Below are 26001 nucleotides of genomic sequence, written 5' to 3' on the forward strand. Positions count from 1 at the left end.
AATTACTTGAATTACACAATCCATCCGAATTAAATGCGAACCTTGATTTTGTTTGTAATTGCGTTTCCAACCTCACGAGGCGATGTCCGAATCCAACTGAGCAATGATTGAAATTCATTGTATCCCATTTCAAGATGGTGACGATCACCGTCTCCTCCTGATATGGGGAACTCATTTTATGCTATCTTGGTCGAAATTTAAGGCATGTTGAAAAACAGTGCCCACTTCGGAATAAAAAATAATTCACAGTGCTTAGTTTAAAATAAGGTACAGTTTTCTACACGAAACAATCCGATAAATCAAATGTATCTAAGTTGTAGAAGACTGCATAATGTGGTGTGATTGCGTTTATTCGTCAAGGTGGTATTAATTGCCTCTATTAGGAAAACGTTATTGGTCTTCGGTATTAATGAAATAAAATCCTCGTCTATTTGCTTATTCGCAGTGAACGTTAGATTCAACAGTCTGAGGCGAAAATGGAGCAGGAAAGATCATTGACACATTAGGTAAGTTATCGTTTTAAAGAAATGGATTGCAACCGATTTTGAATCGATAGGCTACCACTATTCGCGAAACATGTTTTAAAGTAAGTTTGCTAATTTTTCATCAGATTCTATTGCTTTACAAGGGAATCTCAATTCTCGAAGTTCTTTTCGCGTAAGTACAAAATTAGCGTAAATTTCCTAAGACGTTATGAACACACCCCCAATAACAACTTTCGGGCTGCTAGATAAACACGAGTTGCTTTTGAGTAAATTTAGTTTTGAAAAAAGTGAATATGTGGCCTTGGCAGGCAAAAAAGCTTTTTGAACAAACAAGCAAACAAAAATGTGTGATAATTCAAGCATTTCAGATTATCCTAGCACAACTAAACAAGTGCTTTTTGAAGTATCCACACAGAAACCTCAGTTTTATTGCAGAAGAGTTTGAGGCATTCTACGAATTATATTATTTATTGCAATGTGATCAGAATATGCTCAATTGCTCACGGATGTGACAAAAAATTCCATTTGTAAGTCAACTATAATCCATCCCTTTCGCGGAAAAAGAAAAAAAAGTTAGTGATTGAGTAAAATTTCAGGTCAATTCTCGATTGACTTAAAAGATCAACTACCAAAAAAAGCGAAAACGAAAAGATAACAACATTAATGTATTCGTAGCAGTAAATGTGCCTTGACAGTCTGGTAAATCCTATTTGGACAATAACATTTTGATCAATAAAAGCTTTATTTTTAAATCAGGAATTGCGTGGTTGACGAGCTCCTAAGAAAGATGGGCGCGATTAATGCTTCATCGGAAAAGCGAAATAGCTGCAATTCCAATTAACAAAGCTAGCCGTTTAGTTCCAACCGAAGGTGAAGTAGGGGGTACCTAAACGATTTCATCTGTGGATGAGTTACTTGAATTGCACAATCCATCCGAATTATTGCGCGAAACTTGATTTTGTTTGTAATTGCGTTTCCAACCTCATCAGGCGATGATCCAACTAAGCAATGATTAAAATCCATTGTATCCCATTTCCAGATGGTGCGAATCCCCTCCGATATGAGCAACTCATCAATTTATGCCATATTGGTCAAAATAAGGAATTTTGAAAACGGTGTACACTTTGAAATACAAATTATTCACAGTGCTTAGTTTAAAATAAGGCATAGTTGTCTACACAAAACAATCCGATAAATCAAATGTGTGTAGGTGTAGCAGTGCAAAATGTGGTTTGTTTGCGTTTATTCGTCAAGGTGGTATTAATTGCCTCTATTAGGAAAACGTTATTGGTCTTCGGTATTCATGAAGTGAAATCTTCGTCTATTTGCTCATTCGCAGTGAACGTTAGATTTAGCAGTCTGAGGCGAAAAGGAGCAGAAAAGATCGTTGAAACATAAGGTAAGTAATCGTTATACAGAAATGTAACTGCAAACCGATTTCGAATCGATAGGCTACCACTAATCGCGAAACATGTTTTTGAAGTTAGTTTGCAAATTTTTCATCAGATTTTTTATCAGGGAATCTCAATTCTCGAAGTTATTTTCGCGTAAGTACAAAATTAGCGTAAATTTACTAAGACGTAATGAACACACCCCCAATAACAACTTTTGGGCTGCTAGATAAACGCGAGTTGCTTTTGAGTAAATTTAGTTTTGAAAAAAGTGAATATGTGGCCTTGTCAGGTAGAAAAGCTTTTTGAACAAACAGGCAAACACAAATGTGTGATAATTCAAGCATTTCAGATTCTCCTAGCACAACTAAACAAGTGCTTTTTGAAGTATCCATACAGAAACCTCAGTTTTATTGCAGAAGAGTTTGAGGCATTTTACTAATTATATCATTTATTGCAATGTGATAAGAGTATTGTCAATTGCTCACGGATCTGACAAAAAATTCCATTTGTAAGTCATCTATAATCCATCCCTTTCGCGAAAAAGGAAAACAAAAAAGTTAGTGATTGAGTAAAATTTCAGGTCAATTCTCGATTGACTTAAGAAGACATCAACTTCTACAAAAAAGCGAAAACGAAAAGATAACAACATTAATGTATTCGTAGCAGTAAATGTGCCTTGACAGTCTGGAAAATCCTATTTGGACAATAACATTTTGATCAATAAAAGCTTTATTTTTAAATCTAGAATTGCGTGGTTGACGGGCTCCTAAGAAAGATGGGCGCGATTTAAATGCTACATCGGAAAAGCGAAATAGCGGGTAGTTAACAAATTCTGCAATTCCAATGAACAAATCTAGCCGTTTAGTTCCAACCGAAGGTGAAGTAGGGGTTACCTAAACAATTTTATACGTGGATGAGATACTTGAGTTGCACAATCCATCCGAATTAAGTGCGAACCTTGATTTTGTTTGTAATTGCGTTTCCAACCTCACGAGGCGATGTCCGAATCCAACTGAGCAATGATTGAAATTCATTGTATCCCATTTCCAGATGGTGACGATCACCGTCTCCTCCCGATATGGGGAACTCATTTTATGCTATATTGGTCGAAATTTAAGGGATGTTGAAAAACAGTTCCCACTTCTGAATGAAAAATAATTCACAGTGCTTAGTTTAAAATAAGGTACAGTTTTCTTCACGAAACAATCCGATAAATCAAATTGATCTAAGTTGTAGAAGACTGCAAAATGTGGTGTGTTTGCGTTTATTCGTCAAGGTGGTATTAATTGCCTCTATTAGGAAAAAGTTATTGGTCTTCGGTATTCATGAAGTGAAATCTTCGTCTATTTGCTCATTCGCAGTGAACGTTAGATTTAGCAGTCTGAGGCGAAAAGGAGCAGAAAAGATCGTTGAAACATAAGGTAAGTAACAGTTATACAGAAATGTAACTGCAAACCGATTTCGAATCGATAGGCTACAACTATTCGCGAAACATGTTTTTGAAGTTAGTTTGCAAATTTTTCATCAGATGTTTCATCAGGGAATCTCAATTCTCGAAGTTATTTTCGCGTAAGTACAAAACTAGCGTAAATTTACTAAGACGTTATGAACACACCCCCAATAACAACTTTTGGGCTGCTAGATAAACACGAGTTGCTTTTGAGTAAATTTAGTTTTGAAAAAAGTGAATATGTGGCCTTGTCAGGTAAAAAAGCTTTTTGAACAAACAAGCAAACACAAATGTGTGATAATTCAAGCATTTCAGATTCTCCTAGCACAACTAAACAAGTGCTTTTTGAAGTATCCATACAGAAACCTCAGTTTTATTGCAGAAGAGTTTGAGGCATTTTACTAATTATATCATTTATTGCAATGTGATAAGAGTATTGTCAATTGCTCACGGATCTGACAAAAAATTCCATTTGTAAGTCATCTATAATCCATCCCTTTCGTGAAAAAGGAAAACAAAAAAGTTAGTGATTGAGTAAAATTTCAGGTCAATTCTCGATTGACTTAAGAAGACATCAACTTCTACAAAAAAGCGAAAACGAAAAGATAACAACATTAATGTATTCGTAGCAGTAAATGTGCCTTGACAGTCTGGAAAATCCTGTTTGGACAATAACATTTTGATCAATAAAAGCTTTATTTTTAAATCTGAAATTGCGTGGTTGACGAGCTCCTAAGAAAGATGGGCGCGATTAATGCTTCATCGGAAAAGCGAAATAGCAGGTAGTTAACAAATTCTGCAATTCCAATTAACAAAGCTAGCCGTTTAGTTCCAACCGAAGGTGAAGTAGGGGGTACCTAAACAATTTTATACGTGGATGAGTTACTTGAGTTGCACAATCCATCCGAATTAAGTGCGAACCTTGATTTTGTTTGTGTTGCGTTTCCAACCTCATCATTAGATGATCCAACGGAGCAATTATTAAAATTCATTATATCCCATTTCCAGATGGTGCGAATCCCCTCCGATATGAGCAACTCATCAATTTATGCCATATTGGTCAAAATAAGGAATTTTGAAAACGGTGTACACTTTGAAATACAAATTATTCACAGTGCTTAGTTTAAAATAAGATATAGTTGTCTACACAAAACAATCCGATAAATCAAATGTGTGTAGGTGTAGCAGTGCAAAATGTGGTGTGTTTGCGTTTATTCGTCAAGGTGGTCTTAATTGCCTCTATTAGGAAAACGTTATTGGTCTTCGGTATTAATGAAATGAAATCCTCCTGTTTGCGCATTCGCAGTGAACGTTAGATTTAGCAGTCTGAGGCGAAAAGGAGCAGAAAAGATCGTTGAAACATAAGGTAAGTAATCGTTATACAGAAATGTAACTGCAAACCGATTTCGAATTGATAGGCTACCGCTATTAGCGAAACGGATGCTTTTTTAAATTGTGATAAAGTAAGTTTGCTAATTTTTTTTTATCAAATTCTATTGGTAGCATGGTTTTCAAGTGAATGTCCATTCTCGAAGTTCTTTTCTGGTAAGTACAAAATTAGCATAAGAAGTTATGAACATACCGTTATGCATGCATATACAAATCTATCCGTACAAATTAAGTGAACTTTCTTACATAATTTGTTCCAATTTTGTTTTATAATCTCTAAGCACTTAGACACTTGAAGAAGAAAAATGTATCTTAAGTGTGTTCTTCTAAAATTTTATGGTTGAAACTGCAGTTAAATTTGTGAAAAATACTTTATGGTAAAAAAAACCACATGATGTCAAAATTCTTTTTCCTGCGAACACTGCTATGGAGAGTCGGCCAAAAGCGCGGCAAACAAATTTGCCGAATTTTCTTAGCTGCACAAAGAGTTGGCCCTATTTTCATTTTTTTTCCCAAAAGCATCTCATTTACATTTAATTATTATTTTTGTTTTTTGTCTTTCATTCACATACAAACAACATGGTATAACAACTGGAGCTCTATACTTTGCTTTAATTTCTAGATTTATATGACGTACATAATTATGCAAATAAATTTATTCTTGATTACTCTATAAGACGCCACTATAAATCCCGAAGATTCCTTTTAAAATAGTCGTAAATAAAATATGTGTTGAAATGTCACTGAAGGTACAGATAATGTTGGCTTTTCTACGCTTAGTTTGATTCCGGTCCAACATTCGAAACGCTGTCAAAAGTTATGTAATGATTTTTGGCATTGAATCATATTTTAACTGCAGGATTAAAGTATTATTAACCGAGTGCGAGGTCTGTACGGAGAAATATCAGATCGAGGGCTTTGGTTTTTATTTATTATTATTTTTATTTATTATTTGCGACGAGAAAAACAAATCAACTACTTTCGTTTTTGCGCGAATTGCACTGCGCACCCCTTCTGCGCATAGTGGCGCGCGCCGTTTGTTCGAATTTTCCGGTATTTAGTGCGCGTGCGCCACAGTTGTATAAGAAAACAAAGCAAAAGACTCGCGTTTTTTACTTACAATCGCTTTGACAGAAAAAGGAAGTCAGTTACCACCATTTTTTATTTGCTCAAATAGTTAAATATATACGGAAAAATGATATACTGAAAGAAGAAAAAAGTTGGCTTGTAGAAGTTTTTTATTTTCTCTTAAAAGCCGTAAAAATACTTCAAAATGGCGCTTTTTACTGTAGAATTAGTGGCGAAAACAGTGTCTTTTAGTTTGATCTCTTAAATGTGATTTGTTTTGAACGCTAGCTACTACGGGTTATTGTTTGGGAGATTGGATTTTGGCAGCTCGACAAACAGAACTTAATTTTCTAAACACTATAGGCACTATTTTTGAAAACTAAGAGTGATTTTCCCTCGCTCGATCAGTAAAACACGTCATCTCTACGCCCCTCTGTTGTGAAACGAGGTCGCTTACCCCTATTTTTTTATTAAATATTTTGAAAGCCCTTAACTTCAATATTATTTATGCAAAGTTTTATTTCAAGGGAATTACCTCAACTTGTCTACCGATTTCATAAAGGCGGGAAAACAAGAAACCGCCAACTGGTAATGTGAGAACTTGATAACCGAAAAAAAATATATAATAAGCAAGACCGTGCAAGATAGAGTGAATAAATGCTGAACTGAGTGGCTTTTAAGACGTAAAATAATTAAATTTAAATCGGCCTAAAGAAAGACAAATCGAAAACCCAAATTTTTCCTTGGCTTTATTCATCGTTCATCGTCGTTGTTTTGAGAAGCACTATGATGTGATTCAACGTCAACGACTTTAACTCCAGGCAACCATTTTGCTTGATGAATCATTACTTGATCGGTCTGAAAGCTACAGGTTTTATCCTAAAGGTGCAATGAATACCAACAGAAAGTCTCTTGATTTAGGTAATACAATCCTTGAGATAATTAGCCTTGAGGCCAATGAACTGTGACCCTTCGTATTTTCTGTTCTTTCTGTTTGCCTTCATATTCTGCTTGTATTTTTCGTCTTTGGCGTCTATCGCTTCCTCCTCCGTCGTTCTCCTTGTTGGTGTGTAATCTCATTCCCAGAAATAAGGGACATTAGCCAGCGGTTTCTCTGGGCTCACATTTTGCTAGGCCCGCGAGGAATAACAGCGGTATCACAAATAAAAACAAGATTCCGGCCAGCACAGGGGCTTACCTTTTGTTGTTACACTAGAAGTTTTTAATCAGGTTGACTAAAATTCCAAATAAAAGTAGTATTAGCGGTATTTAAACGTTCAAGGGGAATTTCTGATTTGATACGTCCAATGATAATGGAAGTGCGGCAGTCTTGCTGTGGTTGGAAAACATTATATGCGCAAATTTAAACAAAATGTATTTTAGAAAGGCTGTATGGTTCCCCTGTGTCTATCCCAGAAAGCCGTGGGGCCGTTTAAAAACAAAATGGAGAACGGACGAACGGAGATAAATTGTTCTTGCGGAGCGCACCGTTTTCCTTGCTTCAGTCTGTATCTTAAAGACAACAATAATGGTTCCTGAACTAGGCATAACTACATCAAATGTTATTTCTTCGGGAACAAAATTGGAAGGCGCTACTGCCTATTTTATTGGCCAATTTGATGGAAGGACAGTCGATTTAAAAATTTCGAGTCCTGCATCTGTGATGCGGCGAACAGTTCTACCTTATAAACGACTACTTTTATGCCAGATTTCAATGAAATTACAGAGAATGTATGGAGGATTGTATGCTCTCAAGCGAACAAAAGTGCAATGTCCAAGGAACAATTATAGGGCTTTCTCTGGCATCATTTGAACGGAAAGTATATCACTCGAATGGCAAGGTTTTTTTTTTCGAGTCCTGCATCGTGAGCCCCAAATCTCTGAAACGAGAAAATGTGATAAATTGTGATGTCTCCTCACATTTCCTTATAATAAATGGCAGACATTTTGACATTGTATGTGCACTATTACGCATGCGTGGCGGCCATGTTGTCTCTTATTTCTGGGAATGTGGCTTGGTTCAAACACTTACAACTAGCATGGTTCATAAGGTGTACTCCCGTAGCAGGGTGGGGTGTTGTTCTGCATGCTACTAGCATGTTGAGGATGGCCTTGCCTCCCGTACTGTCCTTGCCTTCAAGGCTTGCTATCCGTTCGTATTTGTTTAGTGTTTGCACGAACTTCTCGCTTTCTCCATTTCTTCTTGGATGCCCTGGTGTTATACTATGGGGATCGAACCCTTCCTCCTTTCCAAAATCCTCATAGTCCTTTAATTGAAAGGTTGTCAATTATCGCTTACTACCCTCTTGGGTGTCACGAATGCTGCAAAGATGTTCTTCCCTTTTCTGACTCGTCCAGACTTTCGCTCGGCACTTTCTCCACTACTGGGTATCTGCTCCTTTTGTCTATAACCACAAGGTTGTATTGTCCGTCTGGTTCGAAGAAATCTGTTGACGGTCTCCAACGTTTAGTATGGATTTGTGTTGGCTTAATAGGTTCTTTCTTGTAGCTTTTGGTTGCTATTTGGCACTGGTCGGCTGCTGTATCTATCATGCTGTTCATGTTTGTGAACCAATACTTCTCTCTCAGCATTTGCATGGTATTCGTCTTGCCATTTTGTGCCCGACTTTGACAATCGTTCCCTGTAGTACTTCTGGAAGTACGATTCTTTCTTTACGGATTACCAATCCTTCTGCGACTTAGTGTTCATGGCTCACATAGCAGTATGGCTGTATGTCCTTCTGAACTTCTCCCAGTTACCTCTTGCTATTCTCTCTGCCAGTTTCTGTTTTTATCTTCTAGTATCTCTAATTCTTGCTAGCACTACAGCGTGCTCTCCATCTACGGTCCATTTAATGATTTTCTCTGTGCTGGCACCCCCAGTCTCCGGGACTGTCGGAAATGTAATCTAGTGGGTCTTCATCGTCTATCCCTGACTCGATAATAAGCTCGGTGTCATCATCTTGCTTTTCCATTACACATTTCTCTATTCGCGGGGGCATCCCCGCATCCTTGTCCGATGTTGGTAATAAGGTTCTCCAGTTGGAACCGGTTCAAAAATGCCCTGTTGTATTCCCTGGTTGAGACATTTCTTGAGGAGTTGTTGCAAATAAAGTAGTAGTCAAAGTTCCTTGGCCGCTGTGCTTCCGGGTTTGCTTTTGAATCCATTTTCAGCTTGAACTGTCCAGCAATTTCTTCACTCTATGTTGCTTGCTTCACCGTGTTAATCATTAGATTATTGGGTTCTCTGATGCCCCTATCTGGACCAATCTTCAACATTCCAAGCTCGTTCAGTTTTTTTTCCTATAGAGTAGTGGCGAATCCATTTTTTCTCTTATCACCACGGAGCGAGTCTTCACTCCACGGTTCTTGTTCCGAATGGTGACTTGAATTTCCACTCACACTTGAAAGTTGGTCTGGATGGTCTTCAGGGCCTTTTTGCATTCTCTCAAATCTTAAATCTCTTCAAAGCGGTGGAAAAGTGCCTTGTTTTGTACTCGTCCATTAGGTTGACACTCCACTATCGGGTTGAACATGTGCATTCACGTCCCCGAGTCTCACTGATACAGTACCCTTGGGCTCGCCTGATATTACTTTCTTTACATGGAACAGGTGGAAAGGTGCTTGGAAGATAACACCAGATTCACTATCCGATCCACTGCTAGAATCACCATGCTTTGGTTCAAGGCTGACTTGATGGATAAGCTTAAATGTTCTTGTACGTTTGTCTTCTGTCCCTCTTTCTGACTTGCAGTTAAGGCTGCAAAATGGTTGTTTTAGCCACAATTTAGGCATCGTTTGCCATAGGCTATAGTACTTTCCAAGCTTGTGCGCAACAGTCTTCCAAAAGTAGTCACACTTGTTTCTGTAGTTTTTCCTCACCTCTGCACCTTTCTGTTATGGTAAGGGTTTCTTTTGTAGCCTGCTTGCAGGCGGGTGTTATTATCGCGGAGAACCCTCTCCGTTCGGTGATCGGGCGCCATCGTGTATTATAAGCCGCGTTAATACAAGATGGCGCCCGATCACCGAACGGAGAGGGTTTTCCGCGATAATAACACCGAGTACCGCCTGCAACGAGGCTATTTCTTTTGTGGTTGAATCTTGTTCACTTTGAGCTCCACTTTCATATCTCTCACCTGCTTATTCATTTCCTCCTTTTGCCCGGCGTTCCCCACGAATTCCGTTATGCTCCATCTCTTCTCTATGGCTCTTTTTATCAGCTCTTTTTATCTCCATCTGTAATAAGCGTCTAAATTAGGTGCTTGGTATCGCATTCTGGCTGTATATGCGACAATACTATCATTCTTCTCTATCTTCTGTTTGTTAAAAGCATATCTTGCGTGGTGTTTATTTTTCTTCGGTAGGAAATGATTGTTCAGTTTTTTTTCTTCAATCATCCTTGAATGATGTCGGTTCTGTTAGGTTTCTCGTTATAGTCTCTCTATTTCTGTTTCTTTCTTTATCTTACAAAAATCTTCATTGCTCTCACTTTTCTTTGATATTTCTGATCTCAAAGTACTCAACTTCTTTAAAATCTTCTAACCATTTCTTCCTGGCTCTTCAGATACCCAGCTAATTCGTCGTGATGCTGAATGGCTCGCACACTACTTTCATTTCATCCGCTCCCAGTAGTGATTCCTCTTTTTCTTAATATTTAGATTTAGGCACTGCCCAAAAGCGGAGCCAGTATGATTTTTTAGCATACACTTAAAGTAGAACCCCCTGCCCTCTACTTTCATTATGCATCATGTTCCATCACCCACAAAAAAGCAACCTATGTGAAACATATAAAGATTGCATGTTTTCCAAAACTGCAATTATCATTTAAAGTTGTGTCCTCCCAATCCTCCTAGGGAATACCTAGAACAAAAATGTTATTTAAGATTTTATTGACATTACAAAGGATATCATGAACTATAAAGGAAAACCGAAGGGGTTGAGCTCTTAGTATAATAATAATACTTGATAGACAACTGATACAGCAAAATTATTAAAATAAATTGATACTTTGATTATCAGGTAAGTAGGTAGTATTTATTATAAAAATGAGGATCAATTAAAATTCCTCCTAGAAGAATAAGTGCTATTTTGTTATCTTCAATATTAAAAACAATAAACAAATACATATCACATTCCTATACATTGATAAGTATATCAGCAAATCACACTATCGTAGTGGATTTGACGTAAAAGTCCCTGCCTGTACTGTCCCAATTCCTTTTTTTTTAAATTACCTTAATTAATTTTCCAGGATAGGGATTTATAATTTTCTTTTTCTTGTGTAAGGTTTACAAAATGCAAATATTGGAAAAATATCTTTATTAACCTTCTCTTTCTTGCTTTAGAATGTAACTTTGCTAAGTGTGGATCAAAACCACTCTAATTTATCAAAACAATTCTGACAACCGGTACCTTATTTTATTATAAAGTTAAGAACCACATATAAGAACCTAGAATGATCCTGTTAGCCTAAAATTGTCAAACTAGAACATCTATTTAGCCTACAATTGTTAATTGTATTAATTTGCTTTATAAAATATGAATTTACTGGCTTAACATATGAAAATTGATTTCTAAATAGTTTTAAACATGATCTTAAGGGATCACATAGAAGACCTGTTTTTTTATTATTAACTTATCTACATCAATTGCTTGACCATAACTCATTGTCATCATATATTTATAAAAAAGGCGAGAGACTATTTATGAACCTAAATAGCCTAAATGTCATTAAATGCACATTATACAAGAACCTGTTAGAATAACTTGCGAAAAAAAAACTAGGTTTTACTTTTTAACGTTGATTCATTATTTAGAACAATATTTCTATTTCTAAAAAGTATCTTACTTTTAAGTCCGTTAAATGTGTTTATTTTTGGTGACCTATATTAAATACCAATGCCTAATATGTACATCCTGCCATGAGTCATGCCTCTGAGCCAGCAGCATGTTTTCAGTGTCTCATCTTGTTTTAAGAATCTCTGGCTTAGATTCAACTTAAAAAATTTGGAGAAAAGCATTTAAGAGAAAACTTAAAATTTCCTTACAAACAATACAAATATTATATAACAAAAACCTAATTCATCAAACCTAAAACTGTCTCAATAGTCTCAACTAAAATTTTCTAAAATAATACCCATAGCAGAAATGAATATATGAGGCTGAAAGAGCTTTAATAGGAGAACTGTAGAGGAAAAAAAAACTATAGCTTTCAAGCAAATTGCTCCTCTACAGAAAAGCTGTCTTGGCTTCCTTTGAAACCTAAATTTTACTTTGGGACCACTTTGGGGTACAATTATATAGATATGTGAGATATGAGAAAACAAAAAGTTTTTAGGTTTTGTAAGAAACATTGAGATACCCAGGGTTATTCAAAATATTGTCAGGTGGTATAAAAACAAGGCATATTTTTTAGGTAATAACGGATCCACAAGGTCCTGCATGTGTAGCTTTTTTAGAATCAAACCAGAATTCCAGAATAGTCGATTTAAATTTCAAGTGTTTTTCAAATATATGTTGTTTTTCACAAATTATTAATAAATAGGGTTTTAGGAAAAAAGCTCTCAATTTATTTTAGCATTGTTCATCTTTGTGAGAATTTGACCAATCATTCATGGAAATGAATTAATATCACTTTTGGTTTTATTTCTAGTATTTCAGTCTAGTAATAGTCTTGTAAAAACGGGTGAAATTGAGTAAATATGTGAAGAAAAAACAAACAAAACAAGAGAGCCAATGCGGGTGAATACAGAGAATGTATAAACATTAAAAAAATTAGGCTTGTGATGAGGTCCACAATCTCGTGAATAGTTATTATTTTCCTATGATAGATGGTGAATGGCAGATTTTAGAGATCGAATTTGATTAATACAGCCTAGAATTTAAGTTTTAGTCCCTGAGGTAAGTACTTAATATATAAATTTGAAACAATAAAAAAGGTGTAAAAAGTTTGAAAACAAAACAATTTTTGGCTTATTTGCAGTCAGTTTTTGTGTTTTTTAGGTTAGAAATACTCTAGCGGCCGCCATATTGTTTTGCGCGCCCTAGAGACCTGGGCCGGGGCAGATCGCGGCTGGCTGGCTGGCAGCTTGTGACAATGACGTCATTGACCACAAAGACTCAGTCGCCTAGTTATAGACTATTTTTCTATGCCTATGGGGCTCCGCGCGAGGCCGATGGCTCCGCTATAAACCTTCTACACCCTTCTATAAACGCATCTGTTTCTGGTGACTACGTCGATTCTATTGCATGGCTCTCTAAGTAATTGCGCGAATACGAACCCCTCATCCGTCACACAGCACCCCCACTACGCTTCTAAATTGAGAATCATCAGGCGTTAACCGGTATCCAGGCAAGTCTCCCTTGTACTGTCTTCTTGATAGAGAGTTGGATTAACGACACTCGCAGAATATCTCTCATAGACAGACCTACGTCTTTGTCTTCAATGTTAGATTAGGGTTATTCCATCCATTTAGTTTCAGCTTGGTCATTGCTGCTGGCTGTTGGTTATCGTACTCATACAGCATTCACCGGTTTGCCATGGATTAATGTATTTAGGTTGAACAATTTCTAGCATTTTAGATGTTTGAAATTGGTTTTACAGAGGAGTATGTCCTCGGACCCCCTATATCAGTGCTCTTTAAATAGCTGGATGTTCTTATAAAAAGGTTCTCATTAAATAAAAGCGTGTACTGGATTTATTCTTCCGAGCAAAATGTTTGTGCCTTCGCGACTGCGTGACTGCGTTCTGCACACAATTCTTATCAACATGAGCAGTTTATTGTAGGATTATCCGTCTTGACCACAAAAATAGTAAGTTAAAATCTATGCTATGTCTGGTGGTTAATATCATCAAATCATTGTCTTATGCCATTCTTCTAAAAGACTATACGATTCTTTTACAGCAAAATGAAGGTCAGAAGCCTGGTATTATACTTCAACTTTCTTGTTGCCGTAGCAGCATCAAGCCACGAATCCTACTGTCCAGCGTCCATCCATTCAGCAGGCGCGCGCATAACTCAAATTGACCTTGCCCTACAGAGCAAGCATGTGAAAAAGCGTCTTCAGGGCCAAAGTCAGATGTCATGTAGTCAGCGGTGTCTGCAGCAAGACTGGTGTATATCGGTGAACTACGAAGTGTCTCGACCGGAAGGAGGGGCCTGCGAATTGAACACATACGGAGTCGAGATGTTGGCCGACGCAAATCCCAAAAACCCAGAGTTTAAAAGGAAAAAAGGATGGATATACTCACAGTTAAGATCCGCTCAGGTACGTTTTATGCGATTTGTAGATAAGCATTGATTACTCGTTTAAGATGAGTTTAAAATGAGGTTTGTTTTGATCGCGGCACTAAACAAGGGCACAAAACGGATCTGTTCCGCAAAATATCTGTTCCGCAGCCCTTTTTCTGCTGGCTGGGAAGATGTTAGACCCATCGGTTGCTGGGTCAAACTAGTTGTACTGGGAATATTTTAAGGGGCGCTGCTGGCCGGAAAAAAAGAATTGGTCCCTGTATCGCCCTATCGCGACTGGAGCCAGCACTTAAAAGGACCATTCTGGATTTTTCGTACTTTAATATAAAGTCCCTATGGACTTAAATTAGCCAATGAAAAAAAGGTTCTATTTAAGCTGACTAAGTTAATTACCCAATATTTCCAAGGGACATTAACGTGATAGTCCTAGTAAATAGCATATAAACGTGACAATGTTCAAAACAACCATTCTGGATAGGGCGATAGAGTCCCTCCTGGGAAAAGGAATATATCATTTCTTCCAAGAAATTTTTAAAATGGATATTTTTGGCATCAGAACATATTCAAACGACGAAATATGCCATTTTAACGTGTTTCAGTAAGGGGGGCTCGTGGTGTGCTCTTGACTAAATGAGACAATCACTTGAGCTTACTAACGCCTACTGTGCCAAACAATGTTTATGGTAACATTTTATGGTTTCTTTTGAGTCGGATAATTGACCGCCAAGACCCCCGATCTGCGATGTTCCGTTGTCACCAACAAACACTGTCTTTCCTAAATCGAATGACCAGGTGCGGGCAGGGAAAATTGTTATCACTGGTTACAAACGCAACATAAAAAGGCGGCCTGTTTCGATCATTATTCAACGCGAGCCCGCACAACAATTTTGCCCCGTCGCTTTTTTCCTTCGTTGGTGCGAGCTACAGGGGACGGATAGTGGCCCGCTTTTTTTCCACCAACCACTCACCAGTAAAAACCGAATTTTTCAAACAGCTCTCACATTTTGCGGGCTAGATAGTTCAAGCTATAAATCGCACTCTTTTCGCATCGGGGCGGCCAGTTTGGCAGCCGAAAAAGGCATGTCATTCAGGGGCTGGTAACCATGACACCTAATTGGTCATGATCGCCTTTCAAAAGGGACAATAGATTTACTCTCGTCAGACTAGGAGACTGGCCTGGTGTGTTGTCTTTAGTATTTCATTAGTATATTAAATCTTTTATCGACATTGACCATTATAGTTTGTTGGTGTTGTTGTTGCCGTTGAAGCGCGCGCACTGCCTCGGTGGGGTTGACCTCAGGTTTTGGCTCTTGGCTAAATTTGCCCCCACCTAGTCGTTATCAATCAGTACAATTAGCAAATTAGTTTTTTAGGCCTTAAATTGACAAAGTAATTAAACGTCACTAAAGGTGGCCATAAAAATCCAACACGATCTATTGATTGATATAGCAAGAGGCTTGTCGTGCGGCGTGCGCTAACAACGATACAAGAATATATCATATTTAGTTGCTGCTGAGAATATACGTGCCAGTATAAAAAGACGATCAGTATTTTGTCTAGTTTTGCTACATCATGCCTAATCATTGCCTGTTTATATTACAGTTCACACTAAGCTTACAAGCCTGTAAAGATGGTTCGTTTACTTGTTCGAATGGAGGCACATGTGAGATTGACTGCAAAACTCTCGTCCCAAGATGTATTTGTCCGGAAGGCTTTTCTGGAGACAAGTGTGAAAGTTAGTACAGCTACCCTTCTTTGGCCAACTTGAACTATTTGCATTTACTGCAATCAAGCAGATTTAGTCAGTGATATAATGATGTGTATAGCCTGGGGAGCATGCGTTTCAGTGCAGCGAAAGATCGAGTATCACGACTTTCAGCATCGAAAATATTGATCTTCAGCCGTTCTATAAATATTCACAGAAACTTTGCTTGCGTGTTATAACCTCTGTTAAAATACAAAACATTTTTTTTTCATAGATCATGATAATGAATGTCAGAGCAGTCCATGCAAGAACAGTGGGACGTGCAAGGACGAAGACAACGGGTACACGCGCGCATGTGTACCTGGGTTTACAGACAAAAACTGCGAGACAGGTTAGTTGTAGTAATACGCTTTGTTGATTCCCTTTAGACGCGCAATAGGTACGTTTGTAGTAGTAGTCGTTAGAAACATTAAAGGAGAAGTCAAATAGTTGCAAGATAAATAAAAGGGCTCTGTGAGCCAACTCGTAAATGCAAATTTATTTTTCTAGTTATTTTCTTGTGTGTATAAAAGGAAGATATATACAGAAGTTTTGAACAAATTTTGAACACATCCAAGATGCTGAGAGTACACAAAAATGTCCTTTTACCTTTTTTCTTTTCCATTGATGACACACCAAGAACAGTATGATTATTTATTATTATCATATAAAGTAAAAAAAAAGTATTAATGCAAGTATTGTTCCCATGTTTTCTGCTTTTAAGATATTAACGAATGTGCTGGTGATCCTTGTGCAAACGGAGGGACTTGTACCGATGGAATCAATGGCTTCACGTGCACATGTCCCGCTGGTTATAATGGAAGCACGTGCGATAATGGTAAGCATTAGTTCTACTGAGCATCACAAATAATAGCATATTGAATATAATAATCACCTATTTTGGCTACTTTGGCGGCCTATCTCTTACATTGATGTGTTGTTCAGATATTGATGAGTGCGCAAGCAATCCTTGTCAGAACGGAGCCACCTGCAATGACGGCGTTAACAGTTACACGTGCTCATGCAAGCCTGGGTTCACCGGCACAAACTGCGAGACGGGTGAGTAAACAATATTTTTGATAAATTGTCATTATTATTCTTGAAAATAAGTATGTTGGGAAAAGATTCTACATTAAAAGATATTTACGAATGTGCAAGTGATCCTTCGAAACTCTAAAAGGGTGTATGTAGATGTAATTTCGGTTTCGGTTTCTGTGGCCTTGTCACAAAAAAGTGGGGGCCTGGGAGGGAGGGAGGGAGGGAGGGAGGGAGGTCTTTTGTCTCCCTCCTCAAAGACTATGGACTCATACAACTCCATCTCCCAGCGGCCCATCATAGAGAAACAACGCGCCGCTGTGGATCAAGGTGGTAGAGTTACTCATTTACCAGGTGGCGGCGGTTACACAGCGCGTTGTTTGGAAGGTTGCAAGCGCGAAGGGACAGAGCTCGCTGCAGGAGCGAAACCAAGGCAAATACATCAAGTCAAAGTAGAAATACGTGCTTATTCAACACTAACAAGACATTAGACTTCATTTCGGAGTTAAATTATCCTATAGCCCGAGCTAAGTCGTTTATGTAAGAAATGAACAGCAGTGGACCGAACAAGGACCCCTACGGTTACCCCGAACGCGTTTGGTTGGCGGTGTGAGATGAGACCATTGGCACAAATATCACTATGGGTCCTGTTAGTGAGATGCACTTTGAATCAATTTGTAGTAGAACTATTAATTGTTGTACAATTATGTAATTGTTTCAGACGATGCCATGCATAAATGTGTCGGTGGATCGGACAACCCTTACACTTGTTGTGGAACACCTTGATCCTCTTTTTGTCTTGTTTGAACATTTTCCATGTTCCATATCCGTACCGGTACACCAGATTTGGACAATCTAAGCAGGGCTCTTTTCATATTTTTATTTGATTTAAAAAAGGCTAAAATGGCGGAGGGAGTCAAATGTTCAAGGTAGCTTATATATAAACTAGTTTGCGACTAGTTAGTTTTCAATATGAAAAATTGATCTGCTGTATGTTCCTCTGCCCTACCTGTATGCTTCTTACGGGGTTTCACTGTATAACGACAATCTTATGCCTGGTGCACACTAGTGACATAACGACATAATGACATAGGCGCGTGCACCCTTACGTTCACATGTTCAAGTGTGAATGGTTCGATATTTTGACATAAGTCCAACAAAACGACATGAACACAACGGCATTCGAGAAAAAAAAAACATGTTTTTTATGTCATTATGTCCATGTCGTTATGTCGGGCTTAAAAGAGTGCGCGCGCCTATGTTATGTCAATATTTCACTAGTGTGCACTAGGCATTAGAAGTTACTTATGTCTTAGCGGTTTCCTTTCGATTCCTTGTTAACGAGATTCCACTGTATGAGGGAGGGTTTTATAGGTCCATTTCAACGGGGTTCCTCTGTTCCTCTTAGGACAGGTCCTAACGGTGCTCTTATTATAACAAGGTAGATCGTAGGTCCTTGTTCAATTAATCGCCTGATACCGACCTATGATCTACTAATGATCTTGTCTACAATTCAAAGTAAAGTTATAGCTCACTAATTCTCGCTTTCCTTAAGGTTTTTTCTTTTTTTGCAATCTGATTAATAGCCTATCGTCCAGCAGTCAAGGATATCGAGTCTCTAATGCACTATCTCTTCTAAGAGTTCCTTATGCCCCTTCAACGACTCAGGTCCGAAAGAATTCCTGGAGCTACTACAGCCTATATAACATAAAAATTGCTCTATGGATAATAACTAATTTCCAACTGATAAGATTTCTCAGTATTAAAATAAGCCAAAACAACACTGTGACAGAAGAAGTCAACTCCATAATCTGTAAGACTGTCGACAAACTGTCCATTAATATATAAAAAGCATCAAACATTATTCAATATAAATACAATAATTTAACATTATTTCAACTATTATTTCCAGTGGCATGTTCTTCAAGTCCCTGTCAGAATGGTGGAAGTTGTGCTGAAAAGGGTGGTGGTCTTTACGGGTGCACCTGCGCCTCTGGATACACAGGGGCAAACTGCGAAACAGCAGGTAAGATCTTTATTATTATCTTTGTCTTTATGATTATCAGGGCGTTGATAAAAATGTTGATAAAAACTTTTATTAATTGATTGGACTTGACTCGACGGTGGAGGTGCTCTTTATCGAGTAAGAGCTATTTTTTAGCGATTTCAAACGTTCCTTAGCTGTTTATTTTTGCAAAACATTGTTCAATGCCTTTAGAACTTTTCTTGGAAGTCATATTTACACCGAGTCTCATATGTTGGGGGGTGTATGTTCCCTTGATCCCAAGTTAATGATACACTTCAACTCTTTGTTCCCCATTGATTAATCGGAAAGCAACATGACCGCCACCTTTGTTCAGCGTGGTTTAAAAATCGTCATATTAAAGAAGGCCAATCACGCCGCCATTTTATGTTCCCGCTCAATGCCGAGTCACACAAAGCATTCATTTCCATCGGCTAATTCAAGCAAATAACCAAGATATTTTCAATTCAAATATCGTCAATAACTTATCAAACTTCATTCGTAGATTAATATTTCATAGTTTCCTTGCGAATAAACTGCTGTATTAATAATACAGCAGCTAATAATAAACAATAACAAAGGAATGGGTGATAGACATTAGGGTGGAAGGACCCAAAATACTGAATAATGGATCTCTTACATTCCTAATTAAAATTGTCAATCAAAACAAAGCCAAAAAGTGAACAATCACTGTTCCCTTGTTACACAAAATCATTACTGGGCCACTTTCCCCTGAGAATAATTAAAAAGGTTCTTATATAATGAGGTTCTTACTGCACTAATCACTATTATTCCTATTGTTTTCAAGTGACATCTGGTGTTGGATGCGTATTGCACTTCACAACCAAAAGTACATCCAACTATATCCAACTCGACCAGCCGTTTGGTTGGTTTGATACCTTTTCAGTATCAGTGTGGCTGAAAATGGATGCAGATGACGATATTGACCCCGCTATGATACTCTCGTACGCAACGGCCTCGAACGTGGAAGCACTATCAATCGGTATTAAGAAGGATGGTGTCGCGGAGATCAAGTTTGCTGGAGCAGGAGCGTAAGTACACACCCCCCAATAGTGCGCTTTGTGTCAGGGGGATAGAGGGGAGGGGTTTAATGTAACATATGTTTATACCGTCGACGCGGTCCCCAAAGATAAGTCTAGAGAAGTTTGAACTGCAAATACGTTTCCGTCATGCAAGGGTTGATTTGCAAATGGAGCAAACGGACTTTGATTAGTCGGAGGACAATTTTTACGACACTTACACAAAACGCTGTCGCTTGTTCCCTTTTCTTGCTGCCGTTGCCTACACAGTTTAACAGGGCTCTGTTGAAGAAATATTCTACAAAAATGGGTTTTGGTTACGCTGCATGGTCGAGTAATCAATAAATGAAAAAAAACCGCATATACCTTGAAATGCTTAGAAAAAGTGACGAGAGATAAAGATAATAGGCTTCTGTTTTACATCGTTTGAACGAAATGGCTACTGAAAATTGATTACATTTTGCTAAAATAAAATAGACCCAGGGCTATTATCCCTCGGTAATATTGAATCCCGATAAAAGCCAATAGCCATGGCAACCCCCGGGGAACAAAGGAATGAGAGGAGATCGGAGGAGTAGGAAGAATGATCTTGCAGGAGTGAACTCAATTCAAGTCTTTATTGTTCTTACTCCTCCATACACCTCCGAGTCTATTGTTCTTACTCCTCCATACACCTCCGAGTCTATTGTTCTTATTCCTTCATACACCTCCGAGTCTATTGTTCTCACTCCTCCATACACCTCCGAGTTTATTGTTCTTACTCCTCCATACACCCCGAGTCTATTGTTCTTACTCCTCCATACGTCTCCAAGCTTATTGTTCTAACTCCTCCATACACCTCCGAGTCTATTGTTCTTACTCATCCATACACCTCCGAGTCTATTGTTCTTACTCCTCCATACAACTCCGAGTCTATTGTTCTTACTCCTCCATACACCTCCGAGTCTATTGTTCTTACTCCTCCATACACCTCCGAGTCTATTGTTCTTACTCCTCCATACACCTCCGAGTCTATTGTTTTTACTCCTCCATACACCTCCGAGCTTATTGTTCTTACTCCTCCATACACCTCCGAGCTTATTGTTCTTACTCCTCCATACACCTCCGAGCTTATTGTTCTTACTCCTCCATACACCTCCGAGTCTATTGTTCTTACTCCTCCATACACCTCCGAGTCTATTGTTCTTACTCCTCCATACACCTCCGAGTCTATTGTTCTTACTCCTCCATACACCTCCGAGTCTATTGTTCTTACTCCTCCATACACCTCCGAGTCTATTGTTCTCACTCCTCCATACACCTCCGAGTTTATTGTTCTTACTCCTCCATACACCCCGAGTCTATTGTTCTTACTCCTCCATACACCTCCGAGTTTATTGTTCTTACTCCTCCATACACCTCCGAGTCTATTGTTCTTACTCCTCCATACGTCTCCAAGCTTATTGTTCTAACTCCTCCATACACCTCCGAGTCTATTGTTCTTACTCATCCATACACCTCCGAGTCTATTGTTCTTACTCCTCCATACACCTCCGAGTCTATTGTTCTTACTCATCCATACACCTCCGAGTCTATTGTTCTTACTCCTCCATACAACTCCGAGTCTATTGTTCTTACTCCTCCATACACCTCCGAGTCTATTGTTCTTACTCCTCCATACACCTCCGAGTCTATTGTTCTAACTCCTCCATACACCTCCGAGCTTATTGTTCTTACTCCTCCATACACCTCCGAGCTTATTGTTCTTACTCCTCCATACACCTCCGAGTTTATTGTTCTAACTCCTCCATACACCTCCGAGTCTATTGTTTTTACTCCTCCATACACCTCCGAGTCTATTGTTTTTACTCCTCCATACACCTCCGAGTCTATTGTTCTTACTCCTCCATACACCTCCGAGTCTATTGTTTTTACTCCTCCATACACCTCCGAGCTTATTGTTCTAACTCCTCCATACACCTCCGAGTCTATTGTTTTTACTCCTCCATACACCTCCGAGTCTATTGTTCTTATTCCTTCATACACCTCCGAGTCTATTGTTCTCACTCCTCCATACACCTCCGAGTCTATTGTTCTTACTCCTCCATACACCTCCGAGTCTATTGTTCTTACTCCTCCATACACCTCCGAGTCTATTGTTCTTACTCCTCCATACACCTCCGAGTCTATTGTTCTTACTCCTCCATACACCTCCGAGTCTATTGTTCTTACTCCTCCATACACCTCCGAGTCTATTGTTCTTACTCCTCCATACACCTCCGAGCTTATTGTTCTTACTCCTCCATACACCTCCGAGCTTATTGTTCCAATTCCTCCATACATCTCCGTGTCCATTGTTCATACTCCCCGCACGACCAAAAATTGCTACCCTAAAAAAGAAACTTGTGCATACCAACTGGTCGCTTCTCTTCATTAGGGCATACAGATAATTATATTAGCAATAAATTAAAAAAAGCTACTTTCAGGTCACTCGCATCGGGCTTTACCCTAGACAACACTTGGCAGCATCTAGTGTTTTGTATGGAAATGAAAAGTTCCAAGTTTACAAGAACAATGTCTTACATGGGGGGAAAGCAGCTTCAGTTATCGCTTCCTTAAACACGGCAGATAGCAGTGCTCTGCTCAGTAGGTACTATGTGTTTTCTAAGCTATTTTGTCAACTTGCAGCGCGGAACAGTATGTATCACCAAAACAACTACCGGCTGCGTTTTGTGATGACTCGCTAGAAATAATGATTAATTAGTTGGTAATTAATCATTTTGCAACTAGGATGGCGATAAAAGTGCAGGATTTAATTTTTGGAGTACGTTCTGCCTAATACATTTCCGCTTTTTTACTACCTACCCATGCCTGCCCACCAGTTGAATGTCCATATTCTTTTAATTGTTTTCAGGTTACTCGCATCGGGCTTTACCCGTGACAACACTTGGCAGCATCTAGTGTTTTTGTATGGAAATGAAAGGTTCCAAGTTTACAAGAACAAAGTCTTACAAGAGGAGAGAGAAGTTTCAGGTGTGGCTTCCTTAGACCCGGCAGGTAGTATCTTAGTGATTGGCCAACATCAGGGATCTCTTGGAGAAAACTTTGACCCTTCAAAGCTGTTCTACGGCTACATGGCGAACCTAAATATCTGGGAATATGATCTTAATGATTGGTATAGGGGCAAAGCGTACGAGCAAGGGTGTACAGGCTCAGTTGACGTCAACCCAGCCTTGTCATGGGAGACAATTACCGGTAAAACGCTATTGGGCAACATACAACCACAATGCGCACTAGCATGCCCTTAAACGTCAAAACGGTTTGATTGACAATGCACTGTTCTCAATACGAAAAATGGGCGTTCACGGTTTCCTCCTCTAGGAACCAAACATTTGATTATCTGACGTCAAATGACGAAAGACAGCTTGCCTAAGGCAAGTCCCTTTTATAGTGCGAGTTCGTGTTTAAAGTTATGCCTAGTGCACACCAGTGACATAACAGCATAGGCGCGCGCACTCTTTTAAGCCCGAAATAACGACATGGACATTATGACATAAAAGAAAAAAACAAGTTTTTTTTTCTTATGTCGTTAGTTTCATGTCGTTATGTTGGGCTTTTGGCAAAATGTCGAACCATTCACACTAGAACATATGAACATAAGGGTGCACTATGTGGTCATTATGTCATTATGTCACTAGTGTGCACCAGGCATTAGTTGATCCGACTTGCGTGACAATGTTGTTTAAATTTTGCTTTGAATACTTTTATGACTTTAAGATTGCATTGTTTTATTTATTAACTAGAATCCAGGCATTTTATCGTAACATGTTTTGATTTTCACCATAATTCAAGCCGATTTATTTCATAACAGAAAGGAACATCTCATTTGCATGGGATTCATAGCCTACGTAACCAAGTGTCACGCAAGTCACGTGTAACGCAAGCCACGTGTCATGGAAGTCATGTGCCACGCAAATCATTTGTCACGCAAGTCAGGTCGACGGGCTTAAAGGAGAGGGGGAGGCTTTAAGGACAAACAACCTAGAATGCCGAATACATGTAAATTATGTGCATGCTTCGAATTATGTCTTATTTCGTGCTGTAGAAAGGGAATCAACTCATCATCGAATGACATGGATGCATGCGATAAATGAAGGATTTGTAAAAAAAAGGTGTTGGAATGACGACACGTGGGTTGTATTTGACGCCTTATGTTGTATTTTTTATTATAATTGCCAATACTAGCACAGAAACGCATGAAGATATTAAAACTCACCAAACTCAACACGATGTGCTCGTTTTCTTTGTAGCGGAGCCCCATAGGTATAGAAATATGGTAAAGCTATGTGACTTGGTTTTGTGGTCATCGCGCGGTTATCCTGTGGTGTCACAATCCATCCAGTCAAATCATGCAACTCTCAGGCCCCACCCGGTCTCACGGCTTTTATGTGTTTTTTTACCGTCTCACTTTAGTGCTTCAAAGTTCGTATGTTCACACAGAAAAAAAAGGCAGCTAGAAAATAATATTGAATGAGAGAATATACGGATTTAAATGGGCTGATTGTTGTCGAGGGAACCGTTTTGTCTGAAGAAACTGAGAAGCCTGCGTACGAATCGAAAGTAAAATAATTATAACCGCAAGTGTTCCGAGAGTGAATGCCTCCCGTCGAGTTCTTCTTCAATTGTAGCAGCAAGGACTATAAAGATGCTGTACATTACTATTCTCATCAAGATGTCACGAAGCAAATTCAAAACAGGTAATGTTATTACATTATTATTTCACAAGAGAATACCTCATCAGCAAGAAGAAAACACAAGTTTGTTCCGCACGATAATTTGAATTCAATGTAAGAGACCGTATAAATTAATTAATCAGCAGTTTCCGTTATATTTTCTTATATTTGTCAAGTTTTTCGCTTTAATATTTATGTGAAAGCTGTCACCAAACCAAAACGTTTTATGACCGTAGCTTCACATTGTGAACACAACTTTTGATTTTGCCGCTTGTCATTGATTTATCACCCACTTCCACCGTGATTTTGATTAGCTAAAAAATAGAATCTTCGAACGCTGATTGGTTGCAAGCAGTTTATTGGCTTTCTATGTGTGTGAATGTCTGTGTGAATCGTGAAACACTTCTCAAAAGTCTTCCTTTTTCAAATAAAGCCTTATATTGCTAAGGTAAGGAGGAGTTTAGCGGCTAAAAATGCCCAGTTGCATTGGAGAAATGATGTACTGTTTGGCATAATCCATTGATAAATCTATGCGGCTATTTACTATCTACTTTGGTACCTATTAATTAAGTTAATTCGTTTTTGTTTTCTTGTCTCTTTAATACCAAGCTGTTATTAGATAAAATTATTTCAGGATCCATGATTCTAGATTCTGATTCTAATTGATTATAGATTTGGGCCCTTTAGTTTGATTATAGATTTGTAACGAGTGCAAAAAAGAATATAAAGTTGTCTATAATATCCCACTCTTTGTAAATCTATAGTCATACTACTTTATCTATTACCTGCTTGCAACCAGCCAACCAGCTATACTACTTCGTCTATTACCAGCCAGCAACCAGACAACCAACCATACTTCTTCGTCTATTACAAAGTACAACCAGCCACCCATAGCACACCTCGGCCCATACCACTATAGCCTAACATTCCCCCTTGCTTAAATACCTTAAATTATCCACTATCTGCTATAGTATTGACTGTGTAAACTCAGTCATGATTTTTTTATTTCAGGATCCATGATCCCCTCCATCCAAGGTCTTCTTAATCCATTATCCCTCCATCCATTATGCCCTCCATCCAAGGTCTTTTTTTTTGCAATGATTCCCTCCATCCAAGGTCTTCTTTATCCATGATCCCTTCCATCCATGATTCTGTGCTGGTAATGATTTTGATTATTCAAGCCAACCTCTTGGGACCATACCAAAAGTTCCTGAAATTATCAGGATCATCACCTTAAAAAGTCCAACATTGGAAAGAGCATTGTGTTGCTTTTTTATTCACCTTTGTAATTTGGGGTGTAGCAAATCAAAATGAGGACTCGATTTGCGCCGCTTGAACATTCCCTCTTTTGACTTCCCTGTGGTTGTGTGGGGTGTCACTCGATAACGGAAGCAAAAAGTTTCCATTGT

At 38.6% G+C, this 26001-nt stretch overlaps 1 protein-coding gene across 2 annotated transcripts; it reads left to right on the top strand.

Annotated features, from left to right (window-relative positions):
• The first annotated feature begins 437 nt into the window (after positions 1–437).
• LOC5510173 (sushi, von Willebrand factor type A, EGF and pentraxin domain-containing protein 1) lies at positions 438–23406 on the top strand. 2 transcript variants are annotated; one of them, XM_048734135.1, is made up of 14 exons: positions 438–506; positions 611–657; positions 1825–1884; positions 3241–3300; positions 4636–4695; positions 4833–4874; positions 13691–14054; positions 15641–15773; positions 16018–16134; positions 16507–16620; positions 16728–16841; positions 18730–18843; positions 19649–19892; positions 22774–23406. In XM_048734135.1, exons 6-14 carry the CDS (start codon positions 4849–4851, stop codon positions 23165–23167), a joined length of 1620 nt encoding a protein of 539 aa, XP_048590092.1. In that variant the 5' UTR covers positions 438–506; positions 611–657; positions 1825–1884; positions 3241–3300; positions 4636–4695; positions 4833–4848; the 3' UTR covers positions 23168–23406. The 2 variants fall into 2 exon arrangements, with proteins under 2 accessions (XP_048590092.1, XP_048590093.1); XM_048734136.1 differs by lacking the exons at positions 438–506; positions 611–657 and having other exon boundaries at positions 1781–1884.
• Positions 23407–26001: the final 2595 nt, after the last annotated feature.

This window comes from Nematostella vectensis, chromosome 11 (assembly GCF_932526225.1).
Source record: "Nematostella vectensis chromosome 11, jaNemVect1.1, whole genome shotgun sequence".
NCBI classification, from domain to species: domain Eukaryota; kingdom Metazoa; phylum Cnidaria; class Anthozoa; order Actiniaria; family Edwardsiidae; genus Nematostella; species Nematostella vectensis.